Source organism: Triticum urartu, chromosome 7, assembly GCF_003073215.2.
Source record: "Triticum urartu cultivar G1812 chromosome 7, Tu2.1, whole genome shotgun sequence".
Taxonomy (NCBI): Eukaryota; Viridiplantae; Streptophyta; class Magnoliopsida; order Poales; family Poaceae; genus Triticum; species Triticum urartu.
In genome coordinates this window covers 50,056,946-50,070,616 of record NC_053028.1, presented here as the reverse complement: position 1 = coordinate 50,070,616, position 13,671 = coordinate 50,056,946, and the positions used below count along the sequence as shown (strand labels likewise).

Below are 13,671 nucleotides of genomic sequence, written 5' to 3'. Positions count from 1 at the left end.
CAGACGGAGGGAGTACCTTACAAGAAGGAGGACTGAAATCAGACCCAAACATAAAACAAACTGTCAATATTTCCACATGAATCCCAGTCAGGCAAATCCAACCCAGGCCTCCTAAAACAAAGGCCTGAGATTGTTGCCTGGCCCAGGCAGGCGAGCTGGCCAGGACGGCAACCTATCTATACAGGAGGTGGCGGAAGCCGCCGCTGACCGAGCCGACGGGCGCACGTGTGTGGGACGCGGCCGTACGCACCTCCTCGCTGGGCGCTGGCGTTCCCCGGGAAGTCCCCGGCTCCGGCACATGCGCGCGCGTGCCATTCTGCAGACCGAGCTGCTGCTGCGACGTGCTCCATCGTTGGCCTCATCGTCCCTCCCCTCCCCTGAGAAGAGAATTATTCAGTGGCCAGAGCAGCGCAGGAGCAGCAATGATTATTGGGCGGCTGGCTTAGATGAAAGAGGTAATAGCACCCCAGGTCCCCTAACTTGTACAGAATGTGATGATTTAGTCTTAAACTCGCAAAACTTTACTTCATCATACCTCAACTTGCATCTCATGTGATGATTTAGTCCCAAACTCGTAAAACTTTACTTCACCATACCTCAACTTGCATCTCATGTGATGATTTAGTCCCAGGCCAATCACAGCTCGACAATTGGCAGCCAGTGGTTGAACCGGTCAGCGCACACACTTTTGCAAAAAACCCCTACTGTTTTCTTTAATCAACCCGCACTCATCTCCCATGATTTTGTTCCCGGGTGTTCCCTATCATGATCTGAGCTCAGCAAACAACTCAACCGGTCCCATGTTCGATCCTGGTTTGTTCACACAGAACAAGATAAGGAGGTGTAACCCTGTGGCTTTCGGCATGACACCGGCTGTCAAGGTCTAGAATGTTTGTCTGAATGCCTCCACAGGTGCGTGTCTATCAGGCTATGACAAAAAAAATTGTAACTGGGATGTGCAGATCCTTGAATAGTAATTTGGTTAGGAAACTAACGACAATTTAAATGAACAAAATTTCAGCCAACCCACTGCACCAGATGTTGATGGTCGTTGAGTTTGGATCTTCACCGTTCAATGTTGGCATGGGACATGAGGAGAACGACGACGAGTTGTCATTAGTCTTCTATGAAGCTGTGCAGCAGTGCGGAGACAAGAAGTAACTCGTCGGGTACGTGCTCCGTTTTAGTACATTTGTACATTCGTTTACTTTGCTTAATGATTAATGATTTGCTTGCTTTGCTGTTGACTGTTTCAGCCAATGGTTCCGCCACACTATTCCTTTCCTCGTGGAGGTGACAGGGCACCAGTTTAGAGTTTGGTTCGAGTACACGGTTGACTTCAGCTTCATGTGCATGGAAGGCACCGTTCGATGCTTCAACGAGAAGGACCGTGTCATGTGTTGGAACCAGCCAGTGTGGAGGCTGCTGGTCTCTCTTCAAGTTTGGGTACGTGCACTGGTGAACAGGAGCCGTAGTGCGTGCTGTCCCATGGTACAAAAACAAGAGATCATCTATTGACTGCAAAGCTATAGGACGTCCACGATAAGCATACTAGCACTGAACACCGTGCTAAAGAAGTACTATTTGGCTGGGAAGTACCAATGCACGCAAAACATTCTGGCACAGACGGTTTTGATATCGCAGATTGATTTGCACCCGCGACGTGAGGAGCAGGAGCGGCCTATGATGAACGACGGCCGCGTCCACCAGCTCCGACTTCTCCGGCGAGTACGCTTACTCCTCCTCCGACCCCTCCCCCAGCCCGCTCTGCAGTCCTTGCAGGTAGCGGCCAAGGATTCATGCTGCTTCCGTGATTCTTTTTTCTCCTCATTAATTTGTATGTTGGTTTGATCGAGCAATGTTAATTCTTTTCTCCGTTGAGAACTTGAAATCATGTTCTACCGCGAAATTGTGCTGCAGTAAAGATGTTCATGAGGTGCAACCTCTCTTCTCCTGAAAGACTGAAAGAAAATGGTGTTGTGCACTGATACCTGTTCTGTTACAGTCTGAACAGTTTTATCCTGTGGTTTTTAGTAGAAACTACACATTTTATTTTGGAACAGTAGCAACACATGTCGTTCTGAATATGAAATACATGAACATTCGTAGTTCCAAGCAAACTTGAAATCTTGGATGTACTCCACTTTACACTAGGTTATTTATGCTTTTGCAATCAATGGGAGGTGAGTGCTGGTTGATTAAAGAAAACGGTAGGGGGTTTTCTGCAAAAGTGTGTGTGCTGACCGGTCCGACCATCTGGCTGCCAATTGTCGAGCTGTGATTGGCCTGAGACTAAATCATCACATGAGGTGCAAGTTGAGGTATGGTGAAGTAAAGTTTTGCAAGTTTTGAACTAAATCATCACATTTTATGCAAGTTAGGGTACCTGGGGTGCTATTACCTCTAGATGAAAAGCTCCTGTGCCATCGGCCCTCCCTGTCGTTCCTCTGCATGCTTCCCATCACATTCCTCCATCCCTGTTTGATTAGTTTGTTGGTTGCTGCTAGCGTTAGATCTGGACTACTGTTCACATAAGTCCAACCCTTTTTTATTATTATATGTCTTTCAAGATACTCTACGTAGATGCCCAAGTAGGATCTGTACGTGCGTTTAACTTAATTTATAGCGGTAAAACTTTCGCCATTATTTCTAGTAGTACTGTACTGGAATGATGTCCTGCAAATTTGTTTCACTGATGTAAACTCTGGATAATTGTTTAAAAACTCTGGTTCATTCCGGCAACTGGGCATCACATATTCACATCACAGTACGCTGAAAAGAGTAAGAGCCAGCCGTCTCCGTTTTGTGTTGGAGATACTGCTGAAATTCAACAGCTAAATTATTGGTATACCAAGCATGTATTTGGATGCGATTCCTGCAGAATATGTGGGAAGAGAATCATTTTGATACTATTTTTTTTGCGGGTGATATTCTTTATAGTACTTCATTGCACCATAAGCCATGTGCGCATGCATACTGTTACTATTGGTTAGCAATATACTCCCTCCGTCTTAAAATAAGTGACTCGACTTTGTACTAACTTTAGTATAAAGTCAGTCATTTATTTTGAGACGAAGAGAGTAGTATATTGCACATGCATATACCTGTACGCATGCATAATGCTAGCAGTATGTGTTATCAGCAGCAGTCCTGCACGTACGTACATCCGCAACGACCAGTTAGCTACCGGACGATTGAACCAGCTGTATCGACCATTCCATCACCAGCAGCGACGGCGTTGATCATCAGCGGCCAACGTTTAGTTAGGCACACTTGATATTAGTCTGACAGCCCAGGTGTATACCATGTGATGCGTGACTGTGTGAGGTCGGAATTGCGCAATGCAGCAGGCAATGATTCGATGGTTCGTCCTATTATGTGGTCGTCCACTCATCATGTCGATGATAATGAGATTGCCCGCGAATTTTGAGCCAGTTACATACACAGATCGATGTGGGATCGATCGGATGGATGGATGATCATTCGCACGCCTGCCTTTAGGCCGGCCCCGCATGCATGCATGATTTCATTTTCCGCCACATGGCATTGTCGGGAAATTACATGCGGTGGACAACTGATCCAACCATCTGTATACAGTATACCCGATCGCGCGATGTATGGTGGTTGCCTTTAGCTGCGGCGAGGAAGCCTCAACCGGATCCAAGTATAGCAGAGGCACACGGCTCGGGTTTGAAAAGCTTGCTGCCGCAGCGTCGTCGTTGCTGGCCTGCACGGCCGCCGGGATGCTGCTCGCGGCGCCGATGCCGCCTCCCACCTCACTCTAAAAAAAAAACAAGCAAGCAAGTTCACTCAAAAATATCTGGCAAAATTTTCTTCGCCAAAAACATTTCTGCCAAATCCTATTTGCCGCTGTGAGCGCCACCTGATGTACCCATATTGTATTGTGGTGAATACATAATATACTTTTATATACATGAACATTTTTTTTTGACATTTCATGCTTATTTATTTTGTGACACGTTGATAATGTTGTGCATGGTGCGGAAAATTTTGTGATACTATGGAAACACCTTTCATGAGTAGTGCCACCATTTTATTTAGTGTATATGAAAAAAGTCTTGTACTGCAACAAGAAAATTACCAACACAAAATTAAAATATTTTTCCACTGAATAAGAAACTGATTTGTAACTACATTTCTACTTTTTGTAAAATGAAAGGTGAACGCATGAATATTGAATCAACACCGGGGGGGAAAGTGAAGGAAAAAAGCACAACCACATAACATAGTGAAAGCAGCAAGAGGAAGAAAAAAGAAATGAAAATGCACAAAAAGGTACTTCTCTATCTTGGTTTATAAGTCTCACACGTATTTTAGTAAAAAATGACTATTATTTTGGTTAATCTGAGTTATATACACTTAAAATTATACCATATGAAACTTCCCTTGAACTTGAATCTAATGACATACTTTCTGCCATATACCTATTTTTTACCAAATTAATGATGGATTTTTTTTTCTTACCAGTCAGATGAGGGAACATGCCAATTGGTCCTAGTTCCTGGTTGCAGCCATCTGACCAAGCCTATCAAATGAAATTGCACAAAAAAGTGCCAAAGCCTATCAACAAGCCAACAAATCAAGTGAGTTGCTGCCGTTCCATGCAGCCATCTGAATTGATCTTGCCGTCACTTAGTTAGGTCAGCCCTCCCTCTTCCATCCACTCATCGACTTCACAAGTTGCTGTGACTTGTGACTTGTTGCGATCGAGCCGAACTGGTGAAAAGGCCGGAAGCAAAAGCAACGTCAGCTTTCCTCCTTTCCCTCACCGATTAAACTTAATTTCTTTTTAAAAAAGTGTTCATTGCGCATTACAAAAATATTAACGCGGTTTTTAAATGTAAGTACAACTTTTAGAGAATGTATGTACTATTGAAAAAGATGTTCGGGGCGTTTGAAATGTTCACGTGTTACAAAAAACATGTTTGAGGCAGTTTTTAAAATGTTTCTACAATGTGGGAAAAAACGCTCGCGCAATTAAAAGAAAATGTTTCACAACATTTAAAAAATGTCCATGATATTTCAAAAAATATTTACACGTTTTAAAATATGTTCTTGACATTAAAAAATCTGTGCCATTAAAAAGTTCAGTTTGTACTTTAAAAATGTTTGACATGTGTTTAAAAATGTTCCAAAGATTTTGAAAAAAATACATCATGTATTAAAACAACGTTCAACGTGTATCAAATAAATGATGTTTACTGAAAATCCAGACATGGGTCGAGAAAACGAAAAATTAGAGATAAGAAGAAAAAGTAAAAACCTGAATAAAACCAGTGAAGAAACATATAAAAGCAGAAGAAAAAAAAGGCGTAGAAGCTTCCTAAAACTGCTTCTGGGAACAAACAAATTCGGTCGTCCTATAGTCTCTCAATAGAAGTGATATAGCTCCCGCGATGCAGCACTTTGTAGCGTTTTGCTTCAATTTTTTGTGGTCTGCTTTCTGTAAATACGTGAAAATTTAAATTTACAAAAATTAACTTCTACTTGAAAAATGGTCAGTGTGTATTTAGAAAATATTCTCCACATAGGAAAACTAATTTTCATGTATTCAAATAATATTCACTTATTAAAAAGTTTGCCATGTACTAAAAAATGTAGAACAAAAACAAAGAATAAAATTGGAAGGAAAAAAAGAAAATCAAAGATAAGGAAATAGAAAAACTGAAAACAAAAATGCCGCAACAACAATGCAAAGAAACAATAGGAAAAACTGGAACAAAAACCTAAAAATAGAAAAACAATGCAGCAGTGCAAAGAAACAACAGAATAAGCTCTAGTTGGACCTATCCACTTGTAGCAGTTTCACGAAAAGCTCACGCAGCCGCCTCCTCCATAAAAAGCCTAGGGTTTATAGGCCGCCCGTCGGCACAACCGCCGGTCCGCCTTGTCTCCGGTGGACTTTGGGGCATGGCAGCGCGGTGGATTCCAATCTTTATCAGTAGGAAGGCTTTGTTTTTAGATGTTTCTTCGAGTTTCGTTAAGTTTGTGCCCTGCTCGGAAAGACAAGATAACGGCGGCTTCCTGAAGATGGAATAAGATTCTCCCTGCCTAGTCCCCGTCTCGGCAGTGCGTCTAGCATCGTCGGTGGGCGTGTGGAGGTATGTCTCTAACGAATATGTCCTTGATTGAATTTGCTTGGATCTGGTCATAATTCTTCTACGTTCGTGTGTATTCATGTTGGATCCTTTCAATCAATGCTACTTTTCAACAGTGCGACGGTTGCTGTTCTAATGCATTGGTTCTACAAGGGCTTAGCACGACGACTTCCCGACTGGCTACTACAACAAAGTCTTTCGTCTTCAGCGAGAGAGGGACGATGACAGCGGCGTGCCTTCGACTCATTTCAGTGTTTGTAGTCATCGTTAGATGGTCTACGGATCTGAATATAAATTATTATCTTTTTTGGTATTCGTTGTGCTGCCATAATTACGAATAGATCGAAAGTTTATAAAAAAACAGAGATAAAGAAAAAAAATCAGAAAACCGACCGTGTGCACTTGCATGTCGGCAACCGAGGCACATGACATGCTCCCAGAGGCGTACGTGCGGCACAGTCACCGTCGGATTAAACTACCGGAGGCCCACGCTGAGCAAATGATTGCCCCGCCGTGGAATCAAACCAGAAACCACCCCCTCGGCTGTCCGGCCCTCCGGCCAGCCGATCTTTATCGCGTCGCTGTACGTTGGGGCTGTCGGCCGAAAGCCAGATCTGGCTGGCTTTTCTGAACCGTAGATCTGGCTAGCTAAACTCATGTGCGATGTGAAGATACAAAGGTCACTAGCTTGCCTGTATGGTACTATGGCCGGTTTCAGAAATGCTTGACATAAATAAAAAAACATAAGAACCGAAATGTTAATTACAGTACGAACTTACGTGGTTTCCTTGCCAAAAAAAAAAAATCCATACATGGTCGCTCCGGGGCCACTGTTCACAAGCTCTTACACTGCCCACGGACTCATCACTCGCTAAATCTCCAGAAAGAAAATGAATCCTAGTATGTAGCAGAAAAACCATGTAAACGGACACCACAACATGCCTGATTAATCGTGTCATAGATGATAGAACACAACATCAGAGGATTGAGATACCCCAACAATGCAAACTCCTTCCAACAAACTACGAACTAACTAATCAGCGGTCAAATCAAAGCCGTAGGAAGAGGCCGCACTGTATAACATATTCTTGCAACTTGCACGTACATGATGAGCACTATTTTGGAGTTTCATCCTGCCTACACAATCATCAGGGCCACCAAAGCGCCATGTGCCGTCGCAAAATGATTCAGTGGTTCGCCAGGTAGCTCCCACAGATAGATCCATCATCGATGATCGGGTCATTAGCTATACAAAGTACTACAATCAGGCAGCCGTTGCATTCCTGGTATGCCGTGCATGATTCGAATAACATGCTCTTGTGTCGGGCTAATAGTACCAAGCCACCATAGGCTGTTGCCATGTAAGATTATTTCATTAAGCAATAAATAACACTCCAATTATTCTGATGAGACTATAATGCCTACTGTGACGGTTAATCATGACGTTTGTTCCTGCAACTGCACAGGGCTCTTCGGTTATGCATGTTTAACGACCACAAATATATTCTCTCGGGACAGATTAGATTAGATTAGATTAGATTATGAGATGCTCTCTGACTGGCCAACGGGTAGCTAGTTAAGCTAGCTGGACTGGATAGTCGCGAGAATCAGACCGTATACCATCATGGAATTAACGGCCAATTAACTTCTCTACGTCCGAGTCACCACGGCCATGATCAACTGGTCATTTGTATCTCCTTCTCTTCACATGCCCGGCCCGTCACCAGACCTCCAATGATCATGCACGTTCTGTTTTTCTGTATTTAGTACATGTAGACTAGTTTAGAGTGTTTAATGATCAATGGCCATTGTATGGAGGTGGTTACGACGATGCAGGATGGAGACAACTCGGTTGGACAGGCAGCAAAGATTAATAATAACTGTAATTTTTCCCTAGTAATGTGCAGAGATGCACGTTAATTTTTCCATCGTAAAACCACACAACAATGGCTTTCTTTTTATTTTACAAAAAGAGAAGTAAAACGATACCCAAACAGGAAACACACAACACACTGTCAATCTCTGCACGTGAATCCCCGGTAGCCACGTCCAACCCCAGGCCTCCTAAAATGGACCCCTGGGATTGGTGCCGCGAGTTGCCAACCAAACAGGTGCCGGAAGCCGCCGCTGACCAAGCCGACGAGCGCACGTGTGTGCTGGCGTGCCTCGTGACTCCCGGCTTCGCCACATGCGCCCGCGTGCCATCCTGCTGCATACGTGCTCAAGAATTATTCAGAGGCGGCAATGATTAGTGGGAGATGAGTGGCATGCCCTCGGCTGGCTGGCTTAGATTCAAAACTCGTGTATCACTGGCCCTCCCTGTCGTCCCTCTGCCTGCTTCCCATCACATCGCTTTACTCCCTTCATGTTTGATTACTTAGTTTTTCTTTTTTGACAATATGTCTGATTAGTTAGTTGGTTGCCGCTAGATCTGGACTAGTAGTGCTGTTCACCGCAAGTCCAACCCTTTTTTCAGCCCTTTATATGCGTCTTTATTTATAGTACCCTATGCAGAGGCACAACTCAGTTCGTGAGGTCAGTACTACGCATTACTAACAGTGTTGTTTAGCGTGTAAAAACGGCGTGTACAGCTACTGGATTTTCGTTGCAAACTACGGAGTACTCCGGTTTCGTTGATTCGGAGCTCTGATCGATCATAGGTATGCTAGAAATAAAAATCAGCCAACCGTTCTGTGGGTTCGATACCGCTGAAATTCAGACAACAGAATTACTGGTAGACGAAGCTTTTGTTTTTTTGGTAGACAACAGAATTATTGTGTGCTAGATACCGCTGGAATGTGGGAAGAGAATCATTTGATACTACTCCATTACACTATGCGCGCATGTTATACTCTATATTATTGGCATACCTGTACACATAATGCTAGCAGTAGTGCATTATCGCTTGCACGTACGAATAATACATCCGCAACGACTAGTTAGCTACTACTCCCTCCTTCCCATTATATTGGGCGTATTAGATTTTGCATGCAGTCCCATATTATAAGGCATACAGTTACAACCACGCCAGAGATCGCTACTTTTCTGGAGAAAAAAATGGCGATGAGTCTCTCCTGCTGTTAGCGCTAACAAGCGCCCACTCCGTGCATGCCTCCCTGTTATTTTTCCAGTCGGGGATGCCTCGCTCGGCTCACGTAATGCTCCATGCGCTAATTTTCGTGCTAATGACTAATACGCCTAATATAATGGGAAGGAGGAAGTATAAATCAATGATCGAACTACAGTAGCTAGCACAATCATTTTATCACCAGGAGCAGCCACGGCACGGCACTGATAAATCATCAGCGGCTAGCATTTAGCTAGCCAGGGGGACACACACACTTGGCATTAGTCTGACAGGCACCATGTGGTGTGTGGCTGTGCAATGATTCGACGGTTAGTCTTATGTGGTCGTCCACAGTCCACTCATCATGCCCATGATGATGAGGTCGCCCGCCAATTCTGAGCTGGTCACATACGCAGATCGATCTCGGATCCGTCCGTCGGGTGGATGGATGATCGCGCGCACGCCTTCCTTTAGTACGACTAGTTTGGCGCAAAACAACCACACAAGCATTGGGACAAAGAATCTGGCAAGTCAGGTTCACTCAATAGCGGAAAACAAGCGATAAAGAGAGAAGTTCGCACAGAAATATCTGGAAAACCCTTTTCCCCCCACCAAAAAATATGAAAAAATAATATTGCCGCCATGAGCCCCGCTCGGCGTACTCATCTTTGTATGCGGTTAATACGTAATATATTTTGTTCAGATACATGGACATTTTCTCTATAAATTTAATGCATATCTATTTTGTGATGCTTGGATATTTTTTATGTATGGTGCGGAAATGGAGAAAATCTTTAATGCGTAGCACCAACATTTTATTTAGTGTGCGTATACAAAATATTGTAGTGGAATAGATAAATTTGATTATTTGAAAGAAAAAAATCTCCACGATATAAGAAAGTCATTTGTAAATCCTAGTTTTGCTAAAAATGAAACATGAACACATGAATATTGAACCAGCACAACCATAATATCGCAAAAAGGTGAAGGAACAAATCACAACCACGGGACATCATGAAAGAAAAGAAAAAAAAAGATAAAATTGCACAAAAAACGGTAACTCATCTCCGAGCCCGGGTTTTTTTTTGCTGTGAGATACTGAAATGTCCGAACACCGCCGAATTTGGCATGGACATAACGCATTTGAGCATCTTGCAAGCCAAAAAAAATCAGAATTTTTTGCTACGTTTTCGATTTTACTGTTCGTGCACAGGCCATGTGGACCTGGAAGCCAAATCGACGCGTCCCACAAAAAAAATACCTCTCTATCTTGGTTTCGAAGTCTCGCATCCATTTCAAGAAAAAAATTGGCTATTATTTTGGTTAACAAAATATGAGTTATAAAAATCATACCAAATAAAACTTTTCGGCAATGTGAATCTAATGATATACTTTCTGACACATACCTACTATTTTTTGACCAAGTTAATGGTCAACATTTTCCTAGAATACGCATGGCGATATGCCGTCTAACAGCTTTAACTGGGCCGAGGTGGCGGACAAGATTTTACAAGGTGTTTTGTGTAAACTATTTACTATGTAGCGGTAGTAAAAGTGGTAGGGGGAGCGGCGACATGGATGCGTCGGCAGCTCGTTCTCCCAGTGATAGTGGTCGATCGATCGTCGAGGGATCTCGATGCAATATTTTTTACGTGTTGGGTGATTTGTACTTCTGGAGAACATTCATAATAGATGTGGATCATTTTCAGCCAAAATCATAAATCGTCGCACATCACTTTGTCCTTTGATGGTAAGAGACACGTGTCTGTTAGCAACTGGGACCAATTGGCATGTTCCCTCATCCAACTAGTGCAAAGTGACCGATAAGCCTAACAAGAAGCCAACGAATCAAGCGAGTCGCTGGCCGTTCCATGCGGCCATCTGAATTGATCCTGCCGTCACATAGTTAGGTCAGCCCTCCCTCTTGCATCCACTGGTCGGTCGGCATCACAACCTGCGACTTGTTTGCGATGGAGCACAAGTGATGAAAAGGCCGGAAGCAAAAGCAAAGGGAGGCTTTTCCCTCTTCGGCCGATTAAACTTTGGTCGCCGCGGATCGCGTAGGGATTCAACTGTCGGTCGAAAACAACTCGGGCCGGCCCCAGGGGTCCAACGCGCACTAATCAAGCTGGGTTGCAGTTGCAGGTGGTCTACTCTAATCAGATCTCCTAATGATCTCGCCATGACTTTAGTCCGCCACTTTGTCTGCGGACTAGTTAATTGGCCTTTTGATTAAAGCTTCTCTGAGGCGCATGTGTGCAGGCAGGGCTCGTCGTAGACACGCACGCTTGTCTGTCTGAAACTGTTTAGTATATGATTATGAGGTGTGGGTGCGTTGCTTTCGCTTAAACAAGTTGCTGAGATGTCTGCTCTCAGATGCAAATTCATCATGATTAGTAGGCTAGTACCTTGGGAAAAAAACCATTCTTTTCGAACCGGGCCACTTTTTTTCATCGAATTATACTCCGGCAAATGAGATATATACACATAAAGGAGATCGGGTTCGTCGACGCGCTAACTTGATTCATGCTTTTTATCGCAAAAATGCTAAGAATATTAATAAAAAGAGAAGGACATGGCTCCAAATACTACTCTTGTTGGAGAAGGGTAAAGGATGTGAATGAAAGATTTCAATAATTTCCTCCATCAACCAATCATGAATTAGTGGTAGTGGTAGCAGTAGTACAAATCAATCAACAAGCTGTTAATCCAACAACCGGCAGGGGTTTGGTGGATGGGTACACGCCGTCCAGGAAAAAGCGGACAGCCATTTGTTCCTTCTTCTTACTAATCTGTTTCTGTTTTGTTCGTCGATCGAATCCCAAAGAAAAAAAAGAAAGAAAACCCAAACCGAATTACTACTAACCGAAACCAAACCATCCATCGATCGCTAGCGCGGCTAATTACTGCTATGCAGATTCCAAACCAAATCAAATCTTGTTCCGGCGATCGACTGACTGATTTGCCAATTGATTAATTTGATTGACCCAATCGGCCGCCGCCTGACCAAATCTCCTAATTTATCGCCTGGATTGGGCCCCGGCGGCGAGATCTCGTCGTCTCAGAAGAGCTCTCTGGTGACCAGCGGCTGCGCGGCGCCGTTCCACGCGCCCTGCTGCCTGCCGGATCGGTCGGGGGCGGCGGCGGTGGTGGTGGAGGGGAAGAACTGGCAGTGGCTGGGAAGGACGTTGCCGGCGGGGTGGGCGTTGGGCTTGGGGCTGCACTGCTGCGGCTGCTGGTGCTGGTGCTGGTGCTGGTGCTGCGTGGCGGCCGGTCCGGCGGCGGTGGCGGCGACGCGGCGGCAGGAGGGGCACATGGTGAGCGTGGCGGCGGGGGCGGCCTGCTGGGCGTGCGCGGCGGGCGCGGCCTTGAGCGCGCGGAGCTCGGCCACCTCCTTCTCGAGCCGCTTGTTCTGCTCGGCGAGCTGCTCGCACCAGCGCTTCATGTACTCGCAGTCCACCTCCGTCTGCTTCAGCTTGGTCCGCGCGCGGCGGTTCTGGAACCACACCTCCACCTGCCGCGGCCGCAGCCCCAGCCGGTTCGCCAGCGCAGTCTTCTGCTTCTGCAGATCGCCAGGAAAGAAACCCCGGTCAGCGCAATGCGATCGATCGCGAGGAATCCATGGACGAACACCACGCGCCGGACGGCCCGAGGTGTGTCGATCGAGGGAGGAGGAGTAGAGACTTACGGGGTTGAGCGTGCTGTGCGTCTTGAAGCACTCCTCGAGGACGGCGGCCTGGTCCTTGGAGAGCCTGAGCTTCTTGCGGCCGCCGGCACCGTCCCCGCCGTCGTCGTCCTCGTCGCTGCCGGCGGTGGCGGCGCCGCGGGAGACGCCGGAGCCGGTGCGCTCCAGGCCCCTCTTGGTCCCGGCGCTGACGCCGCTCTCGGGCGACGTGGACGTCCTCCCCGGCTCCTCCTTCCGCTGGTGGCTGGCATACGGGTGCAGCCCGTACGACTCCTGCGCGCCGACGACGGAGTTAAGCGCGGCGGTCCAGTGCTGCGCGTGCGCCTGCGAGGCCGGGGAGGAGGAGGCGGTGGTGGTGGAGGACGTGAGGCTGCCCTGCGACGCAAGCCCGAGCCCCAGCCCGAGGCCCAGGTCGAGACCCGCGGCGGCGGCGCGATGCATCGTCGATCTCCGGTGAGCCCGATCCGATCTGAGAGTTGCCCGGAGTGGGAGGGAGGACGGTGGCAGTGCTCGGTGGTGGAGATGTGATGATCTGGTCTGGTCTGGGCATGCGGCGGCGGGTGGCGAGGCTATAAATAGGGCAGCGGAGGGCGAGCAAATGATGAGCTGTTCGGTTGGATGGGGGAGGTGGATCTCCTCTCCTCGCTACCACCAGCGGCATCCAATTATTGTTATATTATTATTATTAATTGGCTGTAAATAAATACCTAAATAATGGCGATAAATACTTTCCCTTGTGCACCACTCGCTCATCATGGCGCCGTGCATGCTGCCTTCCTCGATCTGAGCCTTGACCCGGT

At 46.1% G+C, this 13,671-nt stretch overlaps 1 protein-coding gene across 1 annotated transcript; it reads right to left on the bottom strand.

The window, feature by feature from the left end:
* Positions 1 to 11,799: 11,799 nt before the first annotated feature.
* LOC125523102 (homeobox-leucine zipper protein HOX2-like) lies at positions 11,800 to 13,430 on the bottom strand. The gene is made up of 2 exons (XM_048688152.1): positions 12,875 to 13,430; positions 11,800 to 12,748 (listed from the first exon to the last, which is right to left on the bottom strand). Exons 1-2 carry the CDS (start codon positions 13,310 to 13,312, stop codon positions 12,248 to 12,250), a joined length of 939 nt encoding a protein of 312 aa, XP_048544109.1. The 5' UTR covers positions 13,313 to 13,430; the 3' UTR covers positions 11,800 to 12,247.
* Between the last annotated feature and the right edge of the window lie 241 nt (positions 13,431 to 13,671).

Coding starts and splice junctions, on each gene's coding strand:
- LOC125523102 (XM_048688152.1), bottom strand. CDS start 13,312: ATGCATCGCGCCGCCGCCGCGGGTCTCGACCTGGGCCTCGGGCTGGGG. Junction 12,749..12,874: donor CGCACAGCACGCTCAACCCC/GTAAGTCTCTAC, acceptor GGCGATCTGCAG/AAGCAGAAGACTGCGCTGGC.